Here is a 24,933-nt window from a genome sequence, read left to right on the forward strand (position 1 = left end):
CTCACCCCTTGTGTCTCACTCTCACGCAGAGAGTTTCTCCTCCAGCTCACCATAGTCTACATCTACTGCTGTCAACTGAGATGATTGATCCAGCTGGGAGAAGAAATCGAGACGATGGTCAGGAAGGAGTAATTTAATTTTTTTGCCGAATTTCTTCACATGGCAACTGATTATTGTTCTGCTTTATGTTGTGGCTGATTACATACTTAATTTTATACACGTCCTACCACACATAGTAGGCGGTGCATATCATCCGCGCATGACTTGAACAGTCATCCACAAGAAACCTGTTGCAAAGATACCTCGGTGCTCAGATTGTAGAATTTGGGTAATGAAAACGATAACTTTTACTACTAATTTGGCATGCAGAGAATTTATCTTATTTAATTTGGCATTTTATCGTGCACCAGTCATTTACCATTTACCAGTCATTTAAAAATGGATGAGCAAGTTAAAAAAATCTGTCAAGCTTCGTACCATCTCCTAAGGAACATAAGTAAGATACGATAATATCTCAGACCGGAAAATGCTGATATGGTGATTCATGCTTACATTACATCTAAATTGGATAACTGCAATTTCCTTCTCTATGGACTACCTGACCATATGATTAACAAGCTACAGTCTATACAGAACGCTGCTGCGCGAGTTATTACTTTGACAAAGAAATGGGAACATATTACACCTACATTAAAGAAACTTCATTGGCTACCTGTTAAGTATCGCATTATCTTCAAAACACTTCTACTTGTCTGTAAAGGTCTACATGGCTTAGCTCCAACTTATATTGCTGAATTGTTGCATCAAAGGAATTATGGCTCTCGTGTACTGCGTTCCTCATCACAAATGCTCCTGATGGTTTCAAGAACATTTCGAAAGAACTTTGGTGACCGTGCCTTCTCCATTGCCGGTCTACCATTGCCGGATACCTTTACAGAAAATCGTGTCGTATTTGCTGTTCCTACAACATTAGCAATGGTAACCATAAAAAGAGCGACATCATCATCTGAGGGTGGAATAAAAACAACACTGTACGGCCAAACTTCGTAGGACAGCATATTCAGTTCTCCTTCTTTTAGTTCATGGTAGAATTCATAGCTGGGAGGGATCTTTTCATCCAGCCAACCGTTACAAGATATGTTAAGCAAAGCTCCAACATCTTTTCTATCAAGCGGTACGCCATAACATGTTCCTTCTGATGGACCGGCCTCTGTGTCAAATTGGTATGCCGCCCATCCAAATGTTCCGTTCGGAGATAGAAAGTTTACCCTGATTTTGTAGGGAGACCCAGCTATAAGCATTTGTTCTTTAATCACAAGATTTTTTTAGTATCCACTTTTGCACTCAGGAGATCTTGAAAGTGTAACTAGGGAGACCACTGAGGATGAGAATAGTTTCCATCATTTTTAAGCAGGCTCCATCGATAATTGAGGAACGATGGACAACGTATTGCATTGCAATCAGTTCTTAGGGAGATGCGAGATGATATACTGGCTGGTGATACACAGTTCACGGTGCACCTGTGCAACATAATCAAATTGATATACCTATCCGTCAAATCTATTTTTATCCTCTCTCAAATTATTCTTCTCTAATTTTGAGTGAGACATAGTATATCATTATCGGGTTAGCTGTTAAAATCGCTTTTGACACACACCATGCAATTCTTTTTTGATATTTTTTTTTACATTCATCATTGTTTTAAATTGGTTATACATTCATCTATTTTTGCCATTACAGATGAGCTCGCAGCGCGCGAAGTGCATGCAGCGAAGCGCCATATTTATCAAAGATGATCGGTAGCCCCTCAAGCTGAGAAAATTTGTTCTGTCACGTGATCGTGAGGCCGTACGTGCAAGTTGCTATGGTAAGGATTGGCATCCCCATTATGTGCAAGCGAGAATATGATTGCCTTAGCTTGATAGGTTAAAAAATTGGAATAGGAGATCTCTGCACACAATAACCGGCTTTTTATCCTCCTCTAGATATTTTCACAAATAAACTAGTCATTATCACTGTAACATTCAATCTCATAGTCCACTGAACCTATAGAGAGATGATGAATCCCCTATTTGGTGAGTGAATTTAAAAAAAAGCCCGCCCTCCTACCACTAAAAAGCCCTTGAATCCAGGCCACCCTCTTCAAGATTAATTATTAGTCCCAAATTTCCTTGAACTCTTCAACAGCTAGTGATACAGTGAAGGGCTGTAAAATAACTATCTAGAGCTCCGTTTTTAAAGCTTGGTTAAATATAAATATTGCCACGATAACTTGGCAATAGTGCGTTTGCCTCGAGGTCGAAGCCATTGTTGCGGGAGGGATACTGATTTCTAATTTCCTTAAAACAAATACCGGGGTGAGTAGATTATCGCTTCCGAGTGGGAAGCAGAAAATTTTAGACATTCTAAACAGATGTCCATTCTGAGCATTAAGAATTGAGCAGAAATTACGTTCACTCCAATAAATAAGGAGTCTAACCTTGCACTTTTAATAATGAACTACGCTGTAGGTACATATTATATTTATAATATGGAAAGGTCCTGTACGTGTTCATCGCTAACATGAACAGTTTGTATTGCACTCTGTGCGTTTAACTTTGTATGCAGTCAAAACTACATAGTATTTTTGTTGCTAATAAGTTTTTTGGCATCTAAAGTCACTTTTCCCCTTTGTCGCTTTGAACAAGGACATCTTCTGGCAACTGAAAGAGTTTTCCATTATTGGCGGCGACAATAAGTGTATAAATTATGATGCTGGATGCTCTAGAAGTACCGTTAGTCACTGAAGTGCTTTTGGAGACATTGGTTTGTGCTTTTATCAAACAAGACCAATCATAGCTCATTCTCAAGGAATTTCCAGTGTTTGATCCGCTGTCACAAGAAGAGCTGGCATCCAAAGATATTGCATCCTTTATGGGTCGAATAATTTCAGTTTCTCTTGCAATGGAGACTATTAGAGCGGTTTCCTCAACCTCGATGAAAGCAAAGTCTCGAGTAGCAAGTCCAGTCCAGGATTCTACTCGCAGCTGAAATGTTACCAGTTTAAGCCCTGTCGACAGCAAGTTTGGATTTATGGTCAGCTCGAGAATGCCGTTTACGAGTAGCTCCTGCTCATCAGAAATTCGGAAGGGTGATAGGAAAAGTTGGCTAATTTTCTAGTGGAACGAGGCCCTTTGTGGAGAAGGGTTCCTCTTATTTAAAAATGCAAACAGCGTTCTAGTCTGATCTCGTCTAAACCTCACTGGGCTGCTTGGTTTTGTGCCCATATTATAAATTAGAACCTCTACTGACTCAAGTAAATTTTTCAAATTAAGTAAGAAAAAAAATGGAAACGAAGAGAAAGTTAGGATTGAAATTCCAAACTGCTGGATAAGTGTTAAATTCATGAGCACAAGTTTTAATCCAAGCACATTTTTTTCAATTAAGATATCAATAAAACGATTAATATTTTCTCGCGTGTTTACGATAAGTTCTACTCTATTTTCTCTCATAAATTACTTTCTGTTATATTTCTGCATGGATCAATGCCCTCAGCTCCAGGGTACTACTACTCTATTACTACTCTATTACTACTCTATTTGCTCTCATAAATTACTTTCTGTTACATTTCTGCATGGATCAATGCCCTCGGCTCCAGGGTAAAAGAGTTAGCGCATAGAGTTCAATTTTAATGCGCTATATAAGAACTTATTATTAAATTAAATTAAATTAAAAGAATTTACACCAACAGTCAAAGCACATTTGGTGATGTTTCGATGTCTTCGGAGTGTTCTGAGCAAGCTGCAATGAAAAATTAAAATCGTTGAAATCTGATTTAACAGGGAACTCCAGCCATCTCAAGCCTTCTTTGGGCCTCCGATCGGATTCTTCGGCTCAAAGTAGAGTTACTGCATTTTAAGCAAAGCAGCTTACCAGCGAAAATCATCTCTAAATCATCTGAAGCTCTATAAATTATTATTACACTTAATTGCTACGCTTTTCAGACCTTCTTCAGTAAAGCATTTGTCGAGACTTGCTTGTAGAAAGCGAATGTTTCATTTGTTCATTGAGTGGCCATTATTTTAGTCCACGATACCAAAAAAAAAATTAAGCATGCTGTCAATATATAGCAACCGAGGTAATGCCCACTCATAGATGTCGGCGTTACAATTGTCTAATAATATCATAAACTCGCAATTTATAGCCTCACGGAAATACTCCATCAAAAATGAAACTAATAGCTACTTGCTTAGGCAAGCAAATCAGTTTTTAACCGTTTGCTTGCCTAATAATATCTTTTCAAATCTATTTTACTATTTTCTTTGCTTGCATTTTGTAGTCAAATCTTATTTTATTGCCAAGTTTTGTTTGTAAGTGTGGATCAAGAACTGAGCCTAACAATGTCTTTTGTCTGCCGATTGTAGACTAACGGCATGAAACCATGCAATGCATTAGTGTCATTTGGGTTGTTTGGTTTTCGTGATGAAAAGACGTTCCACTCTCCGGGGCTGCTTTTTTTTTTTCGTAATAACGTGTATGAGTTTTTCAACTAACGTTTCAGACATAAATCCTTGTAAGCACAGGGCCAAGATTAAGACATTAATGTAGTACATGTAGGATCTAGTTGAAGACTCTGAGTTGCTAACTGTCATCTATGCTGCCAAAGAAAAGGCACCTTTGCAGTTTACTGCAATATATTGCAAGATATTAAACAAATCGCAAACATAATATAACAAAAAATTTATTCCCACTTGCATAAATGATTGACCATACACATTTCTAGACTACTTGCATGAATAGATTTTCTTTGTCACTTTATCATTCACGCTAAGCACCGGCATGAGATTCGGATCATTTGTTGATTTTATTAAGTTTTTTCGACAAAGAAAAAAAAATATTTTGATTGCTTCAAATAATTTATTGGTTTTGTTATTTCACTGTCATTAGATTTGTTTTGAAAAAACTTCTCAAGTAAGGGCTAGTTGTTTTTGTTTTATCCGAATGTGGTATTCTGATCAATAGTCATCAGCAAACTTATGACAATAGCGTGCTATTCGCGTAAGGGAATTGAGCAGCTGTAAATTATCCCTCGCCACTCAACTATCGCACAACGCAACGGGAAAACGAGACGTGAATCTTTTTGGGATCTTCAATGAGCAAACGAGGAGCCCCTTGGAAGGGTTAGCCCCCAGGGCGGGAGGGAGGGTAACGAAACAACTGGAACGATCGTAAGGGCAAAACAAAGAGATCCTCTGACGACCAAATGTCAGTGAACAGCTATAGCAGTAGCCAGTTGTAGCTCAGTGATTAAATATGAATAGCGAAAAGAATGGAGCACGGGATATTTAAGCATTTTTTCTGTGAATGGCATAATCAAACGATATGACAATTGACAATCTAAGCTTACTAGGATTTTTCATTTTTCAACTCGTCAATTTTTACTTACATAGCAATATCTTAGACTAAATGAATCATTGTTTTGATCATATACAGCGTGAATTTTTCTGGCTGGGCACCTGCAGGCAGAAGCATAGGGATGTAATATTTGAACTTTGTCTTGACAATTTTTTTTCGCTGAACAGTAGGACTATTCGATGAGCAGGTACATCCGAGCAACATTTCATGTTTTTTTTTTTTTTTTTTTTTTTTTTTTTTAACATTTCATGTTTTACTGACAAAACAGAACTTATAATTTTAAATAACGATGCGAACTGTAAATGGCGGTCGGCGAAAGGAAACAAAGCACGAATGAATGACTGTGAATATATAAATACCAGATATTTGAGCTTCGTCTATCATATACTTGAATCCGCATACTCGAATCGTCTATCATATACTTGAATACTTGAATCCGCAGTTCAAATATGTGATAGTCATATATTCACAGTCATTCGTGTATCAATGAGGGGGTTTTACTGCGAAACAAGCTATCGGTATCGTAGAGGTCATGGGTTCAGCTCCTATACAGACCTGCATTTTTTTTAGACCTCATTTTCACTACTGCTTAAGTAGTGTCTATTACTGCAATGGTCACCCTCATCTTCACTTTTAGTAAAAATTAGATTAAATAAATGTTCAAATTAAATGTTCAAATATTCATTCTCCAGAATACAATAGCAAGATTTTTTTCAAAACTGCACTGACTGGTTTACACCAAAGGGGATCTGAAACCAAATTAAGCCATAGTACAAGAATCACAAACTCAAGATGACGTCTTAAAATCATTTCAAAGTATTGCTGCTCGTCCTAGGATGGGCCAATGACCATTAAGGCTTGGTTGGACTTACGAACTGGAAAAGGGGAAGTTGTGATAAATTTTAGAAGTTTCTAGCAAACTGTGGCCCCAAAACATTTTTTTCATCTTGCCTAAAAACTTTTCAAAATTTTCACAATTTCGCCTCTTCCAGTTCGCAAGTTTGGACTAGCCTTTATGGTCATTGGCCCCCGTATTAGCCGTTAAATATGGCTTAAAATACCAGCGTTTAGTATTTACTTGACGTACTCCCTGAGGAAGTCTACGACAGTTAGACGAAACCTGTCGGAGAATAAAGACGTTTTACAACCATTGTCTGAAAAATGCTGCTCACTAATTTCGTCTAAAAAAAGCGTTTGAAACGGAGAAGTTTGCTTTTAAACTATTCTTGCGACTCCTTCGGGTCTTTCTGGTCTTTCTTTCTCCTTTTCTCCACGATTTTCGTTATTGTCATCATTAACGTCATCGTCTTCGTTGTCGTCTTCGTTGCCGTCGTCGTAATCGTCTTCTTCGTCGTCACCAAAGTCATCGTTGTCTTCATCGCCGTCTTCACCTTCGTCATTGTCTTCGTCATCGTCATCTTCATAATACTCTTTCAATGCATTCCAATCAGTCTTGATGCTATATCGTCTTGCGTCGGCGACGTAACTGGAAAACTTATTGAGATTAACTCGTGTAAAACCTGTTTCATTTTTGGAACTTTCCACCAACAAATGTTCTGGCCCGTAAGTTTCCCAAACTGAACACTCTATGAAGTCTTCACTATCGCCTACTAAGGATCTTCCTGTCCTGGATATTTTATGCGTGCAGCTCCGGTACATGACTGGTGTCCACTCAGGTGAAAAGGCGCCATTTTGAACTCCACCGGAGGAACTTTCCTCCGGAGAAGGATCTGGCTCAAAAAGCTCGGGTTTCCTCCAGTTCTGGTTTCGGTCAGATTTCTGTCCTAAGACAATATCCACAATTCTTTTACTTATAAATTGCGCCAGCTCATAGTATTCTCCTCCTCTTTCAGCGTTCGAGGTAGTGTAATGTTCATTTATTACGGCGATAAACATATTCAAAATTATTATAGTGGTCGTGCAAAAGAAAGTGAAAAAGAAAAGGCTGCCTACAATGGGATTTGCTTCTTTGAGCTCATTTACAGGGAATGGTTGCCCCAAAAGCATTAAAAACTGAAAGAAAACAGCATTATGCACTAAGGCGAATGTATCCATTTTGGACCCAAAGGCAATGACCCCCAATAGTGCATGGGCCATTGCGGCTATACAAAACACCATAAAAAAGGAAGCTGTGGGTTGAAAAAGTCTAAGAAGGGTCTTGGTGAAAACAATTATCTTTGGGTTGAAATAGAAGCATTTCAGAAGACGTACTGTAGCAATCACGGTCGTTAGACAAATAGCCACTTCTTCCAACTCGTGCAAAAGTAAGGCACAATGGAAGCTGACGGGAATATAAGGATTTTCTTTCAGTATTTCTAAAGCTTTTGTAGCCTCCATGGTCCGCATCCATTGCAAAAGTAACGCCGATGATGCAGCGACTATCTGCGACGTATCCAGCCAATTCCACACCGACCTGAAATAACAACACTTTTCGCGATAGAGTTTGATGCACTGGAAAACAAAAAAGCAAGCAAGCAGAATGCCGAACAACAACACAAACAGCAGATAAGTGCTATGAGCTTGAGAGTTAGTCGCACTCAGAGGCAAAATTCCGTAGCTCTTGAATGTGCCAGCAAAGGCAGAAGGAAGGACTTCGAAGTAGTAAGTTATCACTGCTAGAAGGTTACTTGGTGGATTATACAGTGAGAACTCCACCAGCACAGCCCTGGTCTGCCGATCAATCCATTGGTTTTCTTGTAGGTCGTCGATAACTCTTTTCGCAGTGACCTTGTTATATCCTAAATTAGCTATGTATCCTCCGCCACTGTAAACAGAAAAACGACCCCAAAAATCGAAGCCGCCGAACTTTCTGTCTGCATCATATTCCCAATTTTCTGGGCAGAGAATTGAAGAACTATTTATCTTTCTAGGATCAATCCAAGTTCCTTTCTCCTCCTTTGCGGAGGAGTAGAAATCGAAGCAAGATGTGAATGTGTTTTTAAACAATTCTTGAACTTCACAAGAATCTGTAAGGGAAAGAAAGCATTTCAATATTTGAGCATGACTTTTTCAATACCTTAGATCCCCTCTTTGGCGAGTTTATGGAGCTCATCTGTAATATCAAGAATATTGATCTGTATATCACAAAATGCAGCTCAATTTCGTTATTTTTTTACACCAAAAGTAGTTCTCATTAGTACATTAAAAGCCATTAAAGTTTTGATAAAACTGAAATTTGTCCTCATGCTGTGTCGTCATCACTTTTCCAAAAGAAAAAGGAATATTAGACCTGGTGCTATTTAAATTCATTAAAATAATCATTTGACTACAAAATTTCAGATGAGAAATTGCACCAAAACAACCTCTTTCTTACAGCTGATATACTTACTTTTCATGACCCTTAGTTGTCGCAGACGAGGCATACCGACCAGAATTGATTTCTTATTTCCAATGTATTCTGGAACTCTCTCTACCTGTCCATTGTACCAATCGTCTACAAAAAGTGTAGGCAAAAAGACATTTTCCACCCATCTCCAAAACCGACTAGCATCGGTAATCTATTTTTTAAAAAAATATATGTTAATTGTTGTCAGCGTACAAGACAAAACAAAATAAATCTGAAATAAGGGATACTACATTAGCATTGACCACATGTGTCCAGGGTCTTCGGGGAAGCTGCATCATTCTCTAACAACGGAAAGTAATAAAATTAAAGACGTACTCTCCAAAGAACTTTCAAGGATCCGACTTCCTATCCCAGGTCGATATTTAGAAAAATTGTCTACAGCTGTCATTGAAGTAGTCATGGTGCATTCCCATAGCATATTTGGGAGAAATAATGAAACTGATGGAGAAGTAGAAGTTGACGAAAGTGCATAAGGGTGGTAAACGATGACTACAAATTCCAAACAGCAAACTTTAAAAGATCAGTTTCATCTGGGGTATCAGGTCATATAGAAGCTATTGGCTTGCAAGTTCATGTTTCAGTTCTATGCTAATCATCCTTGCGATAATATATATATCTTATTAATCAAGCGCCAGCGCCGTACTGGGAGAATATCGGCCTAAGGTCTTGACATTACGGACCTCGCTGCGCTCGGTCCGTACAAAAAAGACCGAGGGCCGATATTCTTCCAGTACGGCTCTTGCGCTTGGTTAATAAGAGATTTATTATACGACTGAAGTTCAAAGGGACACAAGTGCGTTATCATTCGGGACCATTCGGGACAGTGCCCGGTCCAATACTGAGAGAATATTGACCGGCAATAGAGTATTTTGACTGCCTGAGTCGTGTAATAATGCTAGATATTTGCCTTCCTAACTTCAGAGGGCACGCACCTTATAGCGTCCCATATCATCCTGAAACTGGAAGCTTCCCTCCGTGACGGCATTTAGTTTGTATCTATGGTGGTTTTTTTCTCCATAGCAGACAATCAAAAAAAGTGCAAAGAATGTAATTGAGGACAACAGTTCCTTGAAGTATGCGAACATTTTCCTCTCATTTCTCTTATACTTTCTTGCACGATCAACATCCAAGGATGAAAGATCCACAACACTAGTTAATTGTTCCCCACTGTGTCCGTTAATTGACTTTGTTTCCCTTCTTGTCCTCCGATCACATCCACATCCCGATGCTACAATGACGGATACGATAAGTATTTTCAGTGGCTGGGAGATTATGACATCTGTAGACACCGATAGCACCACGGTTGTTAACCAACGTGCCGACTTCTCTCCTCCCCACATGAGAGAGTAAAATACCGTGAAAAGGGCAGAAGTGATAGCCGTACTTACACAGAGAAACCATGCAATATAAACGCAAAAATGAGGGAGAGTGAACGATACTTTTCCATCGCTTCTCCCAAAAGTATACTTCCTTGCTTGAGTGTTTATCTTAGGTTCGCTTTTACGAAACAAAAGCACAATTAGCAGACTTGCAGGGACAACAATCAAGGCACTTTGCAAAGCGATTGAAAATTGACTTGGAGCTAGTAAAAAAGGTCCAATCTGTATTTTCGTCTGTGTTAGGTCCTCTGTTTCATAAAACATGGCAGATGTTACCATTGACAACAAGAGAAGACTCCAACAACAGGATGCTCGCTGAACGCGAGTGAAATGATGTCTTGGCTGCTTCCAAAGCACTGACAACCACAAGTGATCGTCAGCAAAACCATTTTTTCGAAGTGTGCTAAATGTTCTTTTAAATTCATTGCCTGTTTTGAAATTATTTGCATAAAATCTCCTCGCGGTCTGACCGTCATCCCTTTCTAATGCAAGCCAGCGGTAACAACTGAAAAGCCATCTCTGTCCTGTTTGACAATCCAAAGCTAAAATCTCGCTGATAAACCAAGATGGGTTCTCTCCAAAAATGTCATGACCGATCTGCACAAAAATTATATCGCCTAGCGGCATATTCTGTCGGAGAAGGAAATTATCAGTGTTCCCTTCAGCGAACAGTTTCCTGTCACATGGGATATCACAATTCAATTTGATAACGTCACTGGTACTTTCAGTCCCATGGAGAGTCATGGATACTTTGGCGCTAGTGCCACAACTTTTCCATGTGCCAGTTGTTATGGATACCTCGTACATGTATTCACCTTTCTGATGCTCTGCCAAGGGTATAAGAGGACTGTTCTGAAAAAAAACCAATCGGTTAAAGTCAAACATCGATTAACATTATTGTTTGGCTGAACATAAAGTTCACGGTATCTTTCCTATTCAGCAACGGTATTAATTTTAAAAAGCTGTGATAGAATTCGCAACATGACGTGAATCACACGAGCGAGAGTTTCAGGAGATATTCATCTCTGAATTTAATTTTTTTTTTATTTTCCTGAATTGACTCTAAGTGTATAGGTAAAATGGTCAATAGAAATTCAGAATGTGAAATATTTTAGTTGTTAACATGTTATTTAAGCTTTCTTTGCAAAAAAAAAGTGATCCTCGCAAGTGAGATGCGATTAATGAATACCAAAGAAGCAAGAAAAAATCAGGCATCCGGAGGTAAGCTTCTCTTTTTTTCAAGATCTTTTTCTTTGATTTCTTTAATTGTACCTTAACCGCAAGGACTCTTTCTTTAATTGTATTTTAACTGCTGTTCAACGAATTTCATCGTAGTTGTTCGAATTCAGCGTGTCCATAGTATCCCTATTGTCATTGAACAATATGTATTGCTTTGACACCAACCTTTGTGACATCCATTTTATCAGCCCTGCGTGCTTTTACCAAAACAAGAAAGTAAACTAGAAATGTAGAGCACAATGTTATTAAGACGAGAAGGTCATCAGGATCCACATTGTCAAATGCCCGCTGGACCACTTGAAAGTCAATGGTATTCGGTGCAACAAGAATGTCTCCCCCAAATGCAGTCAAGTGATTACAGAGACATTTCAGAGATGAATGGTTGGATTCTCGGCCGACCTAAAAATCAGTTCATCCATCAATGGCTTTCATTTTACTAAAGTTATTGTAATGGGTTTTCGTCGAAGAGAAAAACAACTGTTCGTGCGAAGTGCTCTTGATCAAGTTATGTAGCCTACATACCCAGCTTCCATAAAACGATTTATAGTATCAAGCCAAGTGAGACATTTAGGTCACTTCCTATGAAGTTTATAAACACGGACATTGTCACAGGAATTTCTGAAACGATTCAGAGCCGTAATAAAATTCTCTCGAGTACTTTGTCCCTGGAAAAGAATGAACGCTTTTTTCATTTTAAGCAACGTGGTAATAAATCGAAACTTTACCCGTGATAGTTTCAGGGGCAAGTTGTTGGTAACTAGTTTAGACATGTAGTTGCTTCGGGGTATTGTCTATTTAATCGCTAATTCAAAAGAAGCAATTGTTATCTGGACCCTTTGGTTAATATTGCTATCTTGAAAAGGATCAGGTTGACATACCCAATACATAAAATGAACTATTTGTTTTATCTCCAAAACATACCGAGAGCTTAAAGCTTACAAATATTTAAAAGATTTCTCTCAAATGGTCTGAAACGTATTTCCCCTTTTTTTTTGCATGTCATTACTTATTTCATTCTCTCTCTGTATCTTTTCACCTTGCATCCTTCATTTGTCCATTTTTGTTGAGCTTCAGACCAAAATGCGCACCAGATAGTCTCCACTTTTAAACTGTAGTTAACTGACTTATCAGGGTCATACTGAGGGACAACAATCACATGCTCCACCTGAGGAGCAGCTGTTGGTGGAGGATCCTTGAACTTGACGCATTTCTCTTGCGTATCTGTCTCTGGCAGAAGAGATCTTCTACCTCTAGACCTTGATAATTCTTTTCGAGATTCACTGTTCTCCAATAGGCCAACAAAATATTCACCTGGATATTTACCCTCTACGACGATACTAAAAGAGCAATTCACTTCCAATTCACAGTCGGTGTTAGTTGGTCTTCTCTCTTCTAATAAATGAATCACCTCATCGTAGGAGATCTCTGTTGGCTGTTCAGCGAATTTTACATAGACAGTTATAGAGGCTGCTGCTTTGGTTGTAATGGTCAGTTTAATTGTAGTATTGACCTCAAGAACGTTTACTGTATGATATTGCATTCTGCCAGGATTTAAGAAATGATCCGATCGAGTGCTGTTTAAGGGATCATAATTTGATATTGGAATAGCAATTTCTATATCCGAAGGTATGTCAGTTGGGTTAAGAGCTTTCCCAGTGTCATCCTTTAGGACGAGGCTAATAACCTTTGATCTGACTCTACTGCTGCTATTGTGCGTCGTATATGGATTGAAATTATAGCTCATCATCTGCAAGAAAAAGGAAAGGATGTGAAAATAAAATGGTGTAATTGAAGATATCTCATTCGTGTAGAGTGATGAAAAAAATTTGATTCTCCTGCATTCTGGATTTGAACTGCTCCAGCCTTCTCCGATTTCGGGCTATGATGCGCATCCAGTATTGATTGGCTAATATTCAATACTGCAATATCTTTCATCGTTATTGAAATAATTTATAGAAATCATTCCAAACGTCTTATTGGGATAACCGAGCGATTTTGAAAAAGTTCATTGCCATCAGCATGTCAAACATAAATATATACCAAATAAATATACACCAAATAAATATATACCAAATAAATATATACCAAGTATAGGAAGTCTGCTTTTCGATTTTTCCGTGTTATAGTGCTCGACACATAAAAGTAGAGCGCGGTATATGTTGTGTTAGGAAAATACAAAGACTACGCTTCCATTCCTACAAGTCTTTTTGTGATCACTCACTCATCAGGGGATTTCAGGAATGAAAAAGGGTACTCTTCGTATTTTCCTAACCCAACATTTATATACCAAATATAGATATATACTAAATATAGATACAGACCATGATTGACTCCCAACCTTTATGATTTATAAACTGAAATAGTCACAAACCTCTACCCCAATCTCGAAGCTGTCTCCAACCCAACTTTTCAACGCTCTACTATCCAGAAGTGGAAATACAAAACCAGCTTGTCCATCGCTGATTTCTAAAAGGCTCAAGTCATCTGATTCATGCTTGCCGAGCACCGTCGATTGAAGTTCATTTCGAATGGTGGTGTATTCTTCGCCGGGTAACTTTAATGATAGCAGTATGTTGGTCGTCATTTCAGTTAATTCCTGGCAACGGGCCATAATTGTCTTTCCCATAGTTATCTACAGTTACGTAAAATTTTGATAATCCTATCAGTCCTTATCAATAAAACAGTAACTGCTCCTGGAGAATAGGAAGAACAAAGTGATGGATATTTCTAAAACTTTAAGAAAGGGGAAGAGGAAATTCAGCGTTCCTCTTTCTTATCTAATAATTATCATATTTGTAGGCTCAGTAGAGTCATGAATTTACGACTTCCACAATCTTGGGTGAGGTACAGGCCTTGCTAATGTATCACTTGGCTTTACCGTTTGTATCACTTTCTCTCTAAAAGAGCTTGCCTATTTACTGTTATGAATTTTGACTACGTGGTATCACTCTATTTGTTGATAATAGATAATTGAAGGCTGTTTCCGTTTCTTGCTTTGTTCTACTGGATAAGATTTGTAGTCACGCCCTGCCCAACATAACTTGAAGAGGAAAGCAAGAGCTCGGCCCTTTAATTCCTTTATCTTATTGTCTAGAATCTTCCTTTTTGATCAGCCTGACAAGATTAAAAATCTCGTCGACATGGATCAATAGGTCACTGGCGGAGAATTCACCATCTGAGAAATACCTGTTTCATGTTTGCTACATTGAAATTCTCGTTTTTAAAATTCTGAAGAACTGCTTCATTCACTTGAATGTGGAAAACATATGCTACTTTTGAAATACCTCTTTCTCTTTATCAAAGTTTCCAGAAAAACTTCCCATAAGGAGTCTGCTGGAGCTGGAATCCATGATATTTGTGGTGCAATGCATTAACAATCTTGCTCCCTCAAGAAGAAGACGGGTTTCAGAGCTACGTCCTGGTACCTTTTTCAGTGACAGCCGGCTCGACATCTCCTTGAGTTTGTTCAAAACAGTGAACTGGAAGAAAAATATCAATGTATCCTTGTGGGTAAGACTTTTCACTAAGCAAATAGCTTTGTGTTATTGTCATCAATTGATTCATATCCTAATCATATTAAACTCCATATCAAAACCGTCATGCGTGAACTCTATTATTAGTCGGAACGTCGAAAAGCGTTCTCGTTCTGAGACCAAGTGTAGTAGAAGAATGGAGATCAGTGTCATACCGTTGTATTGTGCGAGACAAGGGCGTCACCATTTGTGGCTTTCTTTAAGATAACAGCAACCTGGACTAACCACTCCAGTTTATCAGTCGGAACTTCACAGATCTTAGAAATAACGTAATTCTTCATCTGTTGAAAGGGAAATACTTGCTAAACGGGAGCAGCAAAGCAGAGTGTGTTAACCAATTAGCCTCTAACAGTTGCGTACCGTTGGTCAAAGTAGGGGGAAACGAAATAGGGTGTGGGAAGATAAAACGTTTTTCTATGTTGATTTTACTTGTGACGTGTATATCGAGGATCTTTCAGCATAATAAAGCTGGAGCCCAGGGACAAATTTAAAATTCCTTTCATTTAGACAAAACGTTTCAACCTCCACCTCGGCGGTGACATATTATGGAAAACTGTTTTTTTATTCATTTGCAAGTATCATCATGCGACTGGAAGCACAATTTGACACTATAAAACCTGATGAGTTGGAACTAATATCAATTATGATAATAAAGTTCCAATGTAACGCAAATATGCAGACATGCCAAGAAGTATGGAAAAAAACTCTGTCATTCCCTAGCCGCTTCCTAAGTGCTTTACAACAGAACAGAGCACAGTCAAGGCTTCTTTATTTATTAATTCACCTACATGTTTATGTTCAAAGCCACTTATTCAATGCACTGAACTTACTTGAAGAAGATATGTTTTGTTATCAGCTTCCTCTACGACCATTTTGAGTAAGAAAAGAAGTGTCTCTGCCTCTTGTATTGCCGTATTTATTTGCTTCATTTCAAGATAAGACTCCACGTTTTCAATTCTTGCCTGCAACTCGTAGTAGTCCACTTCTTCTGCCATCAACAAAGACGATTGATTCAACTTTAAAATAAAGGAAACGGACATATTTAAGCGGAAAATCGATATTTATAAGTTCGTTCGGAAAAAAATGGAACTCAATACAGGATGTCTAAAATTAACAAAAATATAATTAACAGTACAACGCAGACTTGTTACATTCTGTCATCAGTGGACACCGTGATGGCCTTTCTCTTGGACATCCCATAGTTCCTACCGGATATCCGGTTTCAATAACTTCCGGTTTTTATGAACATGTTGCTTTCATGAGATTTCTGACGGTGTGGCTAGTTGTAATTTTTACTGTTTTCTACGTCTTCTGATCAAGTGCACTGTTATATTCATAGACCAAAATTGAACAGGCAATTGTGGATGGACAATGTATAGTGTGAATAATAAGGACAAGGAATCTATGGCTTTTCTCTCTATCTTCCCATTCACGGTAATAACTGCGATTAAGATCATTAATCAGTCTCTTAACACCTGTTAAATAAATACCTTGATAGAAAATCCTGTTGTAGCTACGCTTCCCAATACATTTACAATTACAACTTTAAACTGAACGATCTCTTCATCTAAAGGTGGAATATAAACAACACTGTGCGACCAAACTCCATAGGACAACATGTATAGTTCTCCATTTGTTAACTCCCGAAAGAATTCATAGCTGAGAGGCGAATGTTCATCTTTCCAACCTTGACAGGTAATGTTCACCCAAGATCCTACATCTTTCCTGTCCAACTGTGCCCCATGGCATGTTCCCTCTGATGGACTTGGCACTGTGTCAAACTGGTATACGGCCGAGCCAAAAGATCCGTCCGGAGATAGAACGTTTACCTTGATTTTGTAAGAAAACTCGGGTAGAAGCATTTGTTCTTTAATCACAAGGTTTTTCGAATCCACTTTTGTACCCAGGAGATCTTTAAAGTGCATCTTAGTGGACCATTGGGGGTGAGAATTGTTTCCATCGTTTTTCAACAAGCTCCATCCATACTTGAAGGACACAGGACATTGAATTGAATTGCAATCAGTTCGTAGGGAGATACGAGAGGACACACTGGCCGGCGAGTCACAGTTCATGGTGCACCTGTGCAAAAAATATTTATATATATTTAAAATGGCCTTCCTGTCTATCGAGTCTCTTATGTTCATCCCCATTTATCGCGCTAAGGTGGCTCGTATTTGCAAGGAAACGATTGTTAATTAATTTCTAAAAAAGTAGAAGTTTCAAATAGACAACCAAGCCACCGTTTAATCAAATCATTGTTTGTGCGGCTTTTGTGTGTAATTACACCTATACCAAAATAAATCAATCGAACATTTGTGTCGAAGCTGGAGAGTCATTGATGAGAGAGCGATATAGATTCCCAACCTGATAGATAAATACATTTATTTGTAGATTTTAAAGTATTCTATTTGTTCACTCTGAGCACTTCTGTAACCATTAACTTTTTTTTATCTACACACTATACTTACAAAATACGAATGACGAGTACGTCTCCATCGCGAACATGAACGATCTGTATGCCACTTGCTACGCGGATATCTTTGCTTACCGTCAGAACCACGTAGTATGTTTGATTGCGAGTGAGTTTTTTGTTATCTAAAGTCACTTTGGCTCGTTCTCTGCCATGAAGAAAGACATCATCTGGCAACTGAAAGAGGGTTCCACTTGCAGCTGCACTTACAAGTATGTCGTATATGCTATCCGATCCTCGAAAACTGAAGTTAGACACTGGAGTGTAACTTCGGGAGATGTTAGATTTGGTTATTATTAAGCAAAACCAATTATATTTCATTCCTGAAGAATTTCCAGCACTCAGGTTGTCGGTATCATACGAAGAAGTGGCATCCACTGTAATTAGTTTATTTATAGATCGAACGACCTCAGTTCCTCCTGCAATGGAGACTTCCAAAGCCGCATTGAGAACCTCGATAAAAGCAAAATCTAGGGCGGTTAATTCAGATCCCGGTACTTCCCGCAGCTCAAATGTTACCATTTTAAGTCCTGTCGACAGCAAGTTTGGTCTTATGTTCAGCTCGAGAGTGTCGGGCACGAGCACCTCTGCCTGTTCGGAAATGTTAAAAGGTGATAGCGAAAGATTTCTTATCTTCCAAGAGAACGAGCCGTGTTGCGGAAGAAAGCTTTCCTTTTTTAAAGATGCAGCCAATGTTCTTGTTTGGTCTCGTCTAAACCTCATTGGGCTAGTTGGTTGTGTATCAACATCATGAATTAAAACTTCTATTGAATCACTAATATTTCTCAGATCGCCTAAAAATGGGGAAAAAGAAAATATAATCGGAGTGTCAAATTTCGTTTGGAGTCCTCTATTTTATTAGTTTACATCAAGAAGCTGCTGAGACGCAATTCAAAGTTAATGTAAATACTGTGTATCACTACTGACTCATTGATTAAATGACTTCTTTTATAAATTTTATTTACAAATAGATTTACTCTACTTTCTCTCATGTATTACTTTCTGTCTGTCTTCTGCATGGATCAACTTCTGGATCTCCAGGGTAAACGTATTTACACCAGCATTCATGAACGTTAGGTGATGTTTCGATGCATTTGGAATGTTCTGGACAAGCTGCAATGACATACAAACAATTTAATGAAATTGTGTGGATCATTGGAAAGACAATGAGTGATTTTGACAGCAGATGTACACCGGTAAATGAAAAGAGGGAAACTGTAGTTGAAGAAATGTGTTCGGTTTTCTTGAAGCTTCTTTGGACCGACAAAAAGGTACCGCGAAACAATTTCTTTGAAAGATCCCACTGGACTGTCAAAGCTCAAAAAAGGGGGACTGCATATTAAGCAAACTAAGAGCATGAACCAATAGTAGATCAAGTTTTTTTTAGTATGTGACAAAACCAAGCAAACATCAGACATCTTTCATGGGAGATAAGAATGGCTAGAAAAATGAAATATGGATATAATGAATATAACTTTTATACCTGCACACCACGTTCCATTTCCTACATATCCAAACTGACAGTGACAAGTATATGATCCTACCACGTTATGACAAACACCATATTTATGGCAGTCATGGTTTCCGCTTCCACATTCGTCCAGATCTGCCGGTAGAAATCAAATTTTCACTTTTTAACTATGCTGGCTCGTCACTAACACGGACAAAGAACAATCGAGACAAACATTGGTTAATTTTATTTCGACTGCGGCAAGGGCAAAACAGAAAGATCTTATTACCATATGCTCAGGAAAACATTCAATCAGTAACCAAAACGTTGTTGCAGCTGCTGGAAAGACCTAAAAGGATTTGTTGAGTGGTATTGAGTTATTACTCGAATGTGTAAGTTGGAGACAGTGTTTATTTCACGCTTTAAATGTCATCGAAAGTATTTTGTTACCGATATAGTGGTGAATCGGAAGCCAGTTCAAGCTACGGTGTTAATTTGAAGACACCCAAAACGTCGTAACGTTCAACTTTTTGATCGAAATTGTAAGAGGGTACATTATACTTTTAACGTGAAACGTGATTGGGCATGAGTGAGTTACATAACGAGGCAACCTTCAACCTAAGCGAACTTTTGAGGATACCCAAAAGGTCGTAACGTTCAATTTTGTGATCGAATCTGTAAGAGTCCATCTCTAATTCAAGATATAGATAGAGTTTCGGAGAACAATTGGAGGATTCTGAAATCATTAAGGACCGAGCAGACAGCAATAATTGCTTTACGCAAAGAAATGAACAATACACATTATCTTTTATCATTAACCACTGAAATCAAGATTGTCACGACACGGATGGCGTGGTCTACTTTCTTGGTATAGCATTGACAGCATTTAATAAACCTTCTTCCTTCCCTTGTTACGATTTAGAAGTAGTCGCATAATCGACTATAATATTAGACAAACCCCTATATTAGGACAATATGTGCAAATAAATTTTCATCCTAGAAATTTCTAAGATTACTATTCTAACGCTTAAGGTTAATACGCAGTTCCACTTTTTTCCCGGGTTAACCGAACAAAGTGGTAGTTATTATTTTCCCTTGGCGATATTTGACGAATTTACTTGTTTATTCATTCATTTATTCATCAATTTGCTCTTTAGTTGATTCCTTGTATCCGTTAATTAATCGGTTGTTTGTGTAATTTTTTTTCTAAGGCTGCCGAGAACGATCACTTAGTCTTACCGTTACATAACTCGCCATCACCAGTGAAACCCTCTTTGCAAGCACATTTAAAAGAACCTTCAGTATTGGTACATTTGGCGTCAGAATGACAATTGTGGGTGTGAGTTAAGCACTCGTCGATATCTGTTAAGAGAAAAAGGATTAATTGGGGATTAACGTTCTTATTTAGTTCGGGTGAGGGCCTCGAGGAACAAGTTGGAATCATACGCGTAAATTAAAAAGATACGTTTACGGTGGTGGCACAAGACTACAAACAGATTCTCAGTTACGTGAATGTAGGGGAACAGAGTTCCATAACTTTGCGAGGAAAAAAGAAAAAGATCTATTCCCAAATTTTTAGGAAAACAAGCAGTAGAACACCTTAAGTTTTAGATATTGGCTGGTGTCGAGAAAGAGTTTGCGTTTGTAAACAGGAAACTGTTTCTTTTACGCATGAGCAGTACGCACATGTACGGTCAGGTGTCTTGGATCTCGGAACCAGTCTTGCCGGAGTTTTTGGCATACATCACTAACCTGACTGTGATTTAGGAAGCCAGTAGAGAGTAGCTTTACAACGATCGACTTTGGAAATAGTAAAGGCACGAACTATCCTTTCACAATCCGTTTCTGACAGAAATCAGTGAGTTCTACCTATATTTGTGATGAAAACCGATACTGAGTTTCTCTGACACTCACCAGTACACGGATTTCCTTATAACCATCTTGACAGATACACTTTTTAAAGTAAAGCGTTAAACCATACACATTACAGTAGTTTTTGATAGCTTTTTCGAATAGAAACAAACCAGTTGGTGAGTTCTACTTCCTTGCTATAACTTTGAAGATATTTTATAACTTACAAAATATACACCTTTTTCCTTCTCTCTGTTTACTCATTCATTGATTTCTTAATTGCTCTTTTGTTTGATTCCATGTTTCAGTTAATTCCTCAATTGCTTGAGTAAATTTTCCTTCATATCTACTTTTCCTAGAGTTAGTCCGCCGAAGAAATTCCTTAGTCTTACCGGTACATGACTTGCCATCGCCAGTGTAACCCTTGTTACAAGCACATGTAAAAGAACCTTCAGTATTGGTACAGTTCGCATTTAAATGACAGCTGCGGGTGTTGGCTAAGCACTCGTCGATATCTGTCAGGATAAAAATGATTCGCGTTGACTAAGGTCGGGCGATAGGCTTGAGTAACAACTTTTAAACCTTCAAACCTTGAGAAACGCCTTCAAAATTTTCTAATTTTTATAAAATGGACTCAGTTTCATAAATACACTCACCTCTACAAGGATTTCCTTCATAACCGTCTTGACAACACCGTTCGAAACCATCCGTAACTTGACATGCATCGCTCTCATCTGTAACAACATTTGGGTGAGTGTTATTGATTATTTTTGCGAATTTTCCTTGGCAGTCTAAAACCAAGGGGATAGTATTTTTTTTCTACTAAACTGTTGTCTTTGGATCCATTTCTGAGGGGTTCAAGTCACTGCGGGTATATTGTGATTTTGAAAATAGCACATTTTGCCTTGGCGAGCTTGAAAAGGAAAATAAAAGAAAATACCATAGGGTTTCTGAGAGCATTTGGCGTAGATGGTTTGATGTCAGGTTCAGGAGGAGGTTAAATTATGTTACTTACTCCAAAAATAAAAAAAAAAAAACAGGGAAAAAGAGAAATAAGACTTACTTTTAACACCGCAATGACGAGCCTGACATTCCCTCGGCCTTTGCAATTTATAAACATAGAATCCACGACATCTCATTATCTCAACTGGATACGAGATATGACAACAGTTTTCTTTCTCATGGAAGCATACGGTTGTCGACACTAAAGGGTTATTAGAGGTGGGATGGCTTCCATTAACCCAGCCGGCCATTTGGGCACTACAACTTAATCGCGGAATGCAGTAAGTTGCCATCATATATCCGGCGGCCCCGGTAAAACGGTACCATTGGTCATTTGTGAGCCTATTACTTTCACAGCCTTGGTAAGAAGGGTTCACATTACTCCAATATCTATGAGCCTCATTCAGTGGCCGATACACACAACGATGACATCCAGGTTTGCCTTGGTCTAAAAAGAGAAAAAGGTTTAAACTGAGTTACATCGGCGAGTTACGTCGGAGAGGAAAGAATGTCAAACAATGAGCATCTTTTCTATGAGTACGTAAAACGCTTTATTTTTTATCATTTGTCATATTTGTTAAGGAGCAACATGGGAGTAAACGAAAAACAGAAAGAGATCAACTCGCCTTTAAGCAATCCATACACCTCTACTCTCAGACAGTCCCAGCCTGTGTTCTTTGTTGGATGGAAGCGAATGTATCTTGCAACTACTGGTATTGGCAGCTTGTGGCGGTCGACGCCGGAACCATTTCCTTTTCTGTGGAATTCCTGAGGAAAATGAGGAAAAAATAACAGCGTATTTTAATGTCATCTAAGCAGTCCCTCACGACTAAGAAACATAATGAGATATTACAATTAGAAAGTGATATATTGCTCTGTGTTTGGTTAAATGATCGCAGTTTGGATTATCGTCCGTTGTCAATTTACAATCACCCTAGTATCTTAGAGTTAGCATGATACTGGAAAGGTTGTTGTAGGATGAGGCAGTTTTTATTATTACAAGCTTAATGTACACGTTAGGGCGAGTAGCCCTAACGTGTACATTAGGCTTATTTGAGGAGTGATCATGATTGATCAGTCATTGTCAGTCGATTATCCATCGTTTGATCAGTAAATTGTTTCCCATTACAACCGATCTGTTTATCTTCCAATTGGGCGGAAGATCTCTCGTGACTTCTCAGTGAAAGCCTTCTAATCCAGAATGACATGTTAAAGTTTCTTGTTTTTTTAAGAGGGTAATAACCAAAGTTTTCGCAATACCCAACCAGAACGATGATAAATAACATTCGGGGCTATAGGAAATATCAATATACTAAAGTATATATCCCTAAAGGATCTTTCTGATGGAACTTTTTAAAAGTTATTTGAAGGGAAGACTTAAATGTAAACGTAGAGGAACTTGACAATTTAAAGAGAAATTTGCAATTCAAAAAACATAAAAGGATCATCTGTTAGGACACAAAAAATTAAAAGCGGGAGTACATCACGTTGTGGCGTGCGAAGTTTCCGAAGCCAGGGGGACAACTGCCATCTAGGCGTATTTTGAGAAAGCGAAGTGCGATTTAACTTTTTGATACAATTTTCAAAAAAGAAGGTTCCTTTAAAGAATCCTTTATGAATTACGAAGTTTGGCAGCTGTCGGCGGACTCTCGGTATTTATGGTCAGTGACTCGTTGTTGAAAACTAGCCAAATGCTCATTTAAATTACCACTTCTCCACCATTTCTATGCTGGTACGTTTTCCAAGTTTGTTCATCCCCAGAGTAGAGAAGCTTAAAATCTGTTGTAGAACTATTATGATGAGAGCCTCCCTGGGTAACAACAGCAACCACGTAAAACTCTTTACCAAGATCAACCTGGAGCCAGTCGCTTTTATTGTTGTTCCCTGCACACCATGCATGATGAAAAAGTCGTCCAAACGCGGGTATTTTGTCTCCCGAATAGGAAGAAGCTGTCATCTGACTGTCAGGGATGATACTGTTACTGACAACACCAACAGCACTATAAAAGCACGCATCGAGGTGTTCTGTGCCAAATTAATAAATGAGTTCAGATAACTTTTGTTTTTTCATCTTTTAAAATATCGCTATTATTATTGATATCATTATTACATTTTGCTTGAGGTAATTTCAATCAAGACAGCCTGGTGTCTTGTCTTGTAAACATCAGCAACTTTCGATAATGTCTGTTTTTTGGCCTCTCGTTTGATATATTTAGTTTTCTTAAGAACTTAAACCATAATTTTTACTTAATTCTAGTTAAAAAATCACCAGTTGCTTACAATCAAACCGTTCAACATACAAAAGGGAGGTACAGAGAATAGCAGAAATTGTGATGAGCAAAGATCATTGCCACTCTGCGCTCTGAATCCAATTGAGAAGATTATGCATATATGATATACAGTCGAGCCTGTATTAAGCGGCACCGTGATAAGCAGTCACCGTTTATCAAGCGGTCGATTGTCAAAGTCCTGAATTTATTTTCCCATTAAGTAGTGTAATTTTCATCCCTATCAAGCGATCACCTCTATTATAGGTCATTGTAACCTTTCAGTGAATCCTAATAGCTTTTTTGTATTGTTTCTCAATTGTATTGAACAATCATTCAAAGCGGAACCAGTCAGATAAAACTAAGAACAATCTTTCAAGCAAAATTTTCTCAATATTTCCTTCCGAAATCAATGTTGGTAGCATTTTTTAACCATATTTTGTACGTTACGTGGCTAGTTATGGCATAGAATTTCGGCTTTTTTATCGTTTTCTTTTATGTTCATCCCTTTCGGTAGTCAAACCCCTATTTCCCTTGGGTTACCGCTTAAAACAGGATTCACTGTATGAAGAAGCATAGTTTTCCATCTTTGTTTTCCATCTCTTTTTCCTATTTAACGTATTTCTCAAGAATGTAAACATGCTTGTAAACTATGAAATGAATTCATTACAATGCCATCATAAAGCTTAAAATGAAACCACTTATGAACAAGCATACGTACCGGTGCAAACTCTAAGAGAACAATCTGTGATGTTCACTACTGGTTTGTAGACGTAATAATGGCCACAGTTTCGAATTGAAATTTCGTACTTTTCGTCAAACTTACAAATGTCATTCTCATGACGAAAGCAAAGCACTCGATCGACAACCCCCTCGCTAACACTGGGATGGGCCCCATTGATCCAGCCTGGATTACTTGTTCCACAGTGGTGTGCCTGTGGTGGGTTATTAGGAATGGCAGTTCCTCCTCTCCCTATAAATCGAATCCACCGACCAGAAGTA

General features: G+C 38.3%; 3 protein-coding genes across 3 annotated transcripts; all 3 read right to left on the reverse strand.

Annotated features, from left to right (window-relative positions):
• Positions 1 to 5,445: 5,445 nt before the first annotated feature.
• Positions 5,446 to 8,850, reverse strand: LOC148729208 (polycystin-2-like protein 1). Its single transcript, XM_088725252.1, has 2 exons — positions 8,723 to 8,850; positions 5,446 to 8,360 (listed from the first exon to the last, which is right to left on the reverse strand). Exons 1-2 carry the CDS (start codon positions 8,754 to 8,756, stop codon positions 6,610 to 6,612), a joined length of 1,785 nt encoding a protein of 594 aa, XP_088581378.1. The 5' UTR covers positions 8,757 to 8,850; the 3' UTR covers positions 5,446 to 6,609.
• Positions 8,851 to 9,657: 807 nt separating this feature from the next.
• Positions 9,658 to 21,915, reverse strand: LOC148729209 (polycystin-1-like). The gene is made up of 15 exons (XM_088763036.1): positions 21,726 to 21,915; positions 21,319 to 21,396; positions 21,055 to 21,177; positions 20,051 to 20,173; positions 18,845 to 18,967; positions 18,361 to 18,474; positions 17,360 to 18,155; positions 16,382 to 16,970; positions 15,722 to 15,907; positions 15,047 to 15,172; positions 14,643 to 14,837; positions 13,730 to 13,912; positions 12,395 to 13,105; positions 11,524 to 11,757; positions 9,658 to 10,971 (listed from the first exon to the last, which is right to left on the reverse strand). The coding sequence occupies exons 1-15, from the start codon at positions 21,913 to 21,915 to the stop codon at positions 9,658 to 9,660; spliced, it is 5,085 nt and encodes a 1,694-aa protein (XP_088619162.1).
• Positions 21,916 to 22,225: 310 nt separating this feature from the next.
• On the reverse strand, positions 22,226 to 23,698 carry LOC148729210 (contactin-associated protein-like 2). Its single transcript, XM_088763037.1, has 2 exons — positions 23,373 to 23,698; positions 22,226 to 22,432 (listed from the first exon to the last, which is right to left on the reverse strand). The coding sequence occupies exons 1-2, from the start codon at positions 23,619 to 23,621 to the stop codon at positions 22,226 to 22,228; spliced, it is 456 nt and encodes a 151-aa protein (XP_088619163.1). The 5' UTR covers positions 23,622 to 23,698.
• Positions 23,699 to 24,933: the final 1,235 nt, after the last annotated feature.

The sequence above is a fragment of the Stylophora pistillata genome, chromosome 6 (assembly GCF_964205215.1).
Source record: "Stylophora pistillata chromosome 6, jaStyPist1.2, whole genome shotgun sequence".
In the NCBI taxonomy this organism is placed as follows: domain Eukaryota; kingdom Metazoa; phylum Cnidaria; class Anthozoa; order Scleractinia; family Pocilloporidae; genus Stylophora; species Stylophora pistillata.